Here is a 6,899-nt window from a genome sequence, read left to right on the forward strand (position 1 = left end):
TGAGAAGTACTCAGCCCACTTTCTTCAAACATCAGGGAGAAAGACAAAGAATACAACTCAAGCAATGTACAATTCAAGAAGGAACAGCTTTTACAAGGATAATAACTTTGATCTGGATGGCTGAGTACCGCTGCAAGAAATTCAGTCTGCTTAGCAATCGCAGACAAGTTGTCGTGAAATTGCATGTCAGAGTTTACTGCAAGACGTCCATTTGAGTAGTACCCCTCACACATATTACTGTTATATTATTTGATTTCAGTCTTTTAAATTTCCACCTGCAAAACTGAAGAGAAGAAAGAAGAGCTTATCCATAAAAAGTATCCCCAGTAGAAGCAAGGGGGCCAAACAGGATTACTGAAGGTAAAGCTGTTAATTACAGATGGAGTAAGACCAAACTGCTGAAAAGAGCTCCAAAGAGGGCTACGTTTGTTTTGGAGTGGGTTTGTTTTGTTTTGTTTTAAGATGCATTGGTTTAGCAGGGTGATCATACTCCAGCAAAAGAGTTTGAGCTGAGAGAAACAGAGCAACTACCCAGACTGACAACTCTGTTAAGCAAGACCACCATGCTATCTCTGTACAAATGAAAAAGTAGCAGCAAACAGTGACAGAGGCAGGCAATGACCCAACATTTACTTTGTTGATCATTGTACTGTCTTGTTATTTAAGTCATTGTATCACCAGCGTCTCTCCTATTCATTAAAGCCAGTATAATACTGACTGGAAGGTCTTTGATCACATGAACAGGGACACAGCTCAGACATACAAATGACACTGCACACTTGGCTAAGGAGTCAGAAGATCCCAGATTATAGCGCCCTTGTAATTTACTGCACTTTATTCACAAGAGAAACCTGAACTCAGGTTTACGCTCATTTTTCCCATAGTGCTACCTTGCACTTGTGTTAAAAATAGTGTTCTGGTCTTCCCAGTTGCAGCAAACTTAGCTGTACACATCAAGCACAGTTCAGTAGGATTTCACCACACTTTTACTCTATCTGTCTTGATACAGAAATATAAAACCAGCTTGTGCATGTTCAATACAGCCCCCAGCTGGTATGTTCTGCCCTTACCTGACATTCAATTGGAAGCTACTGTGGTCCTGGAGACAGCATAGATGGGAATATTTCACAAAAAAATAATCATCTGCCCAGGGTCTTCCAATCGCCCCAGACCCCTACCCTCTTGGACCAGCTTAAGCAAATCCATTCCCACATCGGTATTTACACCCTTCAAATATTTGTACACATGGTTATAATCCCGTAAATGGCAAGATGGTCATACTGATCTCACAAAGGCTAGCCAGACTGGAGGAGCCCAGCATTCAGGCTGCCACATTCTGACACACAGCAGCTGGGGGTTTGGACTGATTTGCTAAACATCACCATATCAAACAGTTCCAGTCTTTGCTTTGAAATACTACTTAAATGCAGGCTGCAAGTGCAAGAGGCCTCCAATTAACAGCAGAGAGCAGGGCTGAGCTCACACATTTAGACCCTTGAAGGAAATGAACACACTTGCAGCCTGGGTTCCTTCCTGCCCCAGCCATGTACACTATGGATCCATAGGAAAACCCTTCCATGTCTATGCCTTGGTTTTCTTGCAACACAGTCAGAAGAGGCCCCTTTCCCGCTTGCTGCAGCTCACTGCAAGGCCAGCTCCCCTAGTGCTCCAGAGTGCGGTGCTCTGCAGAAGCACCAAAGCCAAGCCAAGCCTGTCTGAGAACTTCCCGTGGCTGCAAGCAACATCACTGCCTCATAGGTGAGGCAGCTGAGATACACCTCTGGGTGTCATCACATTAGGGCAGAGGTACCCCATCAGCTACTCTGGCCCGGCACTGACTGGCAGCAACAAAATTCTCCTCTTGCCTGCTCCAGTCATGCAAGGCTGACATGGCCGATGGTGTCTGACCTCAGCTTGCTAAATCACGATCCCCACAGAGCATCACTCTCCTCCATGCCCAGCTATTGCAACTCCACACGGCAAGGCAAGATACTTAAACCTTTTCTGTTTATCATTCTTGTCTTACATCTTCCCCACTGACCACTGCCAGCCTCTCCTTTCAGCCTTCCACCCCGGCCAGTCACCCCCAGCTCTTCACAGCCCCAAGGTTTCCCACTCTTCAGGCCATACACAGCACTAGAAGAAACCGGGCAGCATGAAGAGGGGCCTCCAAGGCATTGACGCAAGGCACTGCCTCTTGCAATGGCTTTGCTCACAGCAATACATTGCTTAAGAACCAGGGCTTGGCAGTCTCTACAGTGACAGGGATGGGAAAGATCTAATGTTTCTCTTGCTCTGTGTTAACTTCTCTCGCTGTTTTCTCACCCCTCCTTCTGCTCCACTTGGCATCTCAGCACCATTTCACTCTTTTGCACACCCCTTTCCCTGTGGTGGGCACACATAGCAACTAACCCAAGCAACCACTTTGCCAGGGCCCAGCTAAAGCTGCCCACAGGGAGCAGTGAGGGCAGGCACCCCACACTGCCCTGCCAACACACCTAGCAGAAGGTAAACTCCGTTGTGATGGCCCATCCAGCTTTGCAAGCTTTTGCAGACAATGTACACCAGTTCTGTGTATACACTCACAACAGCTAACAAGGAACTGGTCAAAAGAAAAAAAACATATATACATGTATCCACAAGAAACCACACTATTTTCTTTTTCATATGAATTCTAAGAAAGCAGAACTTGCCAAGAGCATCAAACTAGCACTGCTCTTCCTCCACCCCACACTGAGGAGGGAATCGGCTTTCACTGCAGGTTCCAATGCTGCAGGACTGCATGTGCACTACTTTGGTGCCAGCCTTCAGCACTATATACTGTATGTAGCCCCTACCAGTTTCCTTCTCTTGCATAGCCTAGTTAGAATATCCCCCAACACCAAAAAAAAAAAAAATAATTGCATGATGGCATGTAAATTTTATTAAACTACACAGAGAACAGGTACCCCTTTAAAGGCTGACTCTTTTCCTCTCTGGAAGGCACATGTAGCAGGTTCCCTAGTGTCAGGTGTAGATTCAAGTGATGAAAGAAAAATACATAAATGTTTATTAAACCTTTGTTGCCATTCACACCACCAACTTTCACACCCCAGCGCCAAGCTGTTAACGAATTCCCATGCTGTTCCAGGAGACTTTTCACAGTTCCTGTCAGAAAAGGGAAGTTTCACGAGGGCAGCACTCACTGGAAAAGTCTCTGCTCTCACCACCATCAACAAAAAATGCTCACAACCAGCTGTTTGTGGAATAAATGTGTCCTGCCCAAACTGTGTGGGAATAAAGAGCTTCTTCCAGTGGGGCATGGGGCCACCTTCACATATACCTCCTGATACATACTTGTCTCGAGATCATTTATGCTAAGACTTCTCAATTTACCTAATGACCAGGACTAAAAATTAGCCATGATAAGCCAAGTGATCACGAACTGGTAGGTGAGGCTTCAGGCCAGGCAGCAGCTGTCTGTGCAGGCTCATACGCTCGGGCACGGCGTCACCTCCCTGGGGAGCTCCGCAGCTCTAAGCTGCTGCCCAGGCAGGCAGCCCCACAGCGGGACCCCTTTGGGCACACAGACCCTCAGGGAGGCAATGCACCACCTACCCCTCCGTGACACTTTTCCTTTCTGGCACCCAGACTCCGCCGTGCTGCCGCACAGCTGGCGAGTGTGAGGCAGGGCCCTACACGCCAGGCACACGTCGCCTGCTCCAGCCTCAGCAGGTCTGTGGAAGTGCCACGGTGAACCACAGCGAAGGCGGTGTGAAAGTGCACAGCAATTCTCTCTGCTGCCACAACTCCTCTTTTCCCCCACAACTAGCTCTTTCATCTGCCACTGGAGACCCTGTTCTAAAAGGAACAAGCAAAGGCAAGATGTCTCCCACAAGATGAAGTGAACATTGCTGCTCCTCTCAGAGTCATCCAAAACAAGAGGGGGGCGAAATGAAACACTTCCCCAATTCAAAAAGTGACAATTATTACACGCTACATTACAGCTTAGACAATCTTTATAATAAAAAAGCTTTGACAAGCTCACATTTACTCTGTCCTTGGAGGACATGGGGATACCTACTCATGTCAGTGTTTTGCATAGCATGTTGCTCAAAGCTTTACCCTTTCGAAAAATGCACCTGAGGATCTTCAGCTTCTCATGCAGATCCTGTAATTCAGCTGATCATAAAGCATAAAGAAGGACTAAGTGACTGTTTATGAATATATATTTCTAAATGAAATCAATCCCAAGCACTAGAACAGAAGCAGACTTTTCCTTCAACTGGAATGAATAAAGCAAACAGCTTTATTTTTTTTTTCCTCTTTTTAGTATCAGAAAATTGTGTTCCCAAATAAATTCCTATATCAACAATTTAGCAGCATGCTTCTGTCCACCCTAGATGACAGGCTATAGCCCAATATTCTATAAATTTTCTCATTAATTCAAACAATCTCAGAAATCTATTAGCACTCTCTCTCTGCCTGCACCTCATCCCTCAGCTTGCAGACAGCTAGCACACAAGCAAGATACTACAGAACATGCTGCATACTTCAGCTTCACATCTTAAAATCAGCATGACCTGCAGTATTTGTGCAGGATGTATAAAAGACTTTGGAGAACCGGTCCTTCAGTGTGAAGGTAAATAAAGTGACCAAGTAAGAGATTTCTTAACTGATGGATCTTTAAGGTATTTTCTGTCACTTCTAAATATTATACCACCCGATATTTTCTAGTGGAAGGTAACTGCTGCCTTAAAGACAAAAATGCCAAAGTCTTTTCTTTTAGACCAATTATGCCAATCAGAGATTCAACTTTTATTTTCTTTTTATTTTCGAGCAACACATCAAGTGACAGATTAGTATCTGAACCTGCTCATTGCCAAAGCCTGTAGTTCAAAAAATGCAGTGGCCATCTCCTCCCTGCACAGTGACTAATTTCCTTCTTGAGTTAATCTCTCTCTCCTCCTTGCTATTCTCACAACAGAGAGATGCAGCAAAAGCAAGGTTCCCCCAAGTGAGATGCTCAGTCAGTGTGGATCACTGCACTGAATGGCATGCCTCCTTGGAGCAGGTTTCTTGCAAAGCCCATTCCCCTTCACAAGTGCCAAGAATCAAATCTTGGCCACCTAATGCACCGTGTTCCACATGTTAGCTCGCAACACGTTGAGCAACTGTGTTAACGGAGATGGATAGTGCTGTCAAACAGGAAGCTGGCTCACCAGGATGGAAACAGTGGGATACGCTGACCTTTTACATTCAGGAAAAAAGCATCCCTAAAATGACATGAAATGTTTCATATTAAAAAACAACTACCTTCTCGCAGAGCTTTTATTACTGTATTGTGCAAATAAACACATGTGCGTGAGCTCTGCCTGTATAAAGAACCTGACCCTCTCTCACAGAGCAGAGGCTGACAGAGGAAATGAATCATTATCACCCTGCTTGGAAAGAAGTTTGTACAAGGAGCCTGTGCTATTAACCACTGCCTGGAACTCCTGGATTCAACACCACCGCTGCTCCCTCTGTTCACACTACCTAGCTATACAAAATAACTAAAACCAACAGATAAAATCCAAATCCCCAGGCAAACTGCTCTAAACTGCTCTAAATGCACGCAGGTTCTATTGGTGAACTGGCAACGAAACTAACAGGCTTCTCTTCCAAAAGAATAAGCACTAAAATAATCTGTTTAGTATAAAAGTCTCTTGAAATGCAAAGTTCATTCTGAAAAGATTCTTTGCAACTCATCACCTCCTGCCCGTCTTCCCTCAAGATTAAGATTTTAGGTTTGTTTTTTTCAAGCTGATATTTTGGGTAGAGAGAGGAAAGCTTTGTTCATTTTAAAATTTCACTGCTACTGAAGAATCATTTCTAAGTAGAAAGGACCATAGAGCTTTACAAAGGGTCTTGCAGCAATATAGCAGGTTAAGTGAAAACAGAGAAATCAGCCTACACGTTTAGGATTGCAACTATTGGCCATAAAGAAAGCATGTATATATATAACCATTATACACACATTATACATGTATAATTTTAAAAATGAAAGACTATATAATATGCTGTCCAAAATGGCCCTGATACAAAGAGGAATGCTAGATACCATCTAGCTGTACACCCAGAGGTTCTATCCGGCTCTTCTGTGCTGGCTTCCTCAAAGCAGCAACCTGCCTCATGGTACAGAACAAACATGTCATGAATATGCTGACTGATCATTATCACCATATTTCACACTTCAGCAAGATCCAGCTATTGCTTTCTAGGCAGGCTAACAAGGTAGGGTTTGTTGTACACCTAGTTTAAGATTAAGCAATCAACACAACTGATAGAGCCACTTCCAGGATTTGCCACCAATTTCCTTGCTCTCTCCTTACATCAAACAACCTCAAGTGCTGTCTTCTGGCAGTGCAGAGGAGGGGGAAAAGAACTTTATTGAATACCTTGTGCCTGAGCTGCAGAACTGTGGGAATACCCCAGAGCCAGGAGCGCTGTCTCCACCAGCTGGCTAAAGAGCACATCTTTGCGAACCAGAACGAACTCAGCATGCTCTTCTCGATTATCGTATTCAAGAGAGGCATCCGACTGCTCCACCACACAAAAGACTGGAATCATCAAGCCTAGATAAAAAAAAAAAAAACAAAAACAAAAACAAAAACACAAAACCAACAAAGCATCAGTAAGAGAGGAACAAGAAGTGTGTCATATATCTCTGATTAAAGCTGTAAATTAAAACACCTCCTAGAAGGCTCATCTTAAGTGGAAATCTGCCTTTCTTCCCTGTGGGATAGCTTTTGTTTTCTTTCCAAGGGAAATACTGAAGTCTCATCACTTGACTCATTTAAAAACCACACTAAAAGCTCCAGAGAATACAATTCAGGAACAGAATCACAGTCAGCATGAGGACGAACAAGATTTCCTAA

General features: G+C 44.2%; 1 protein-coding gene across 1 annotated transcript in view; it reads right to left on the bottom strand.

The window, feature by feature from the left end:
- SATB2 (SATB homeobox 2) overlaps window positions 1-6,591 on the bottom strand; it is a gene marked incomplete at its 3' end in the record, with an annotated part of 74,468 nt that extends 67,877 nt beyond the window's left edge. Inside the window, exon 1 of the mRNA XM_009698721.1 lies at window positions 6,420-6,591. Coding sequence (XP_009697023.1) covers window positions 6,420-6,591 — 172 coding nt within the window. The remainder of the gene's footprint in view (window positions 1-6,419) is intronic.
- Between the last annotated feature and the right edge of the window lie 308 nt (window positions 6,592-6,899).

This window comes from Cariama cristata, unplaced genomic scaffold (genome assembly GCF_000690535.1).
Source record: "Cariama cristata isolate BGI_N322 unplaced genomic scaffold, ASM69053v1 scaffold19954, whole genome shotgun sequence".
Taxonomy (NCBI): Eukaryota; Metazoa; Chordata; class Aves; order Cariamiformes; family Cariamidae; genus Cariama; species Cariama cristata.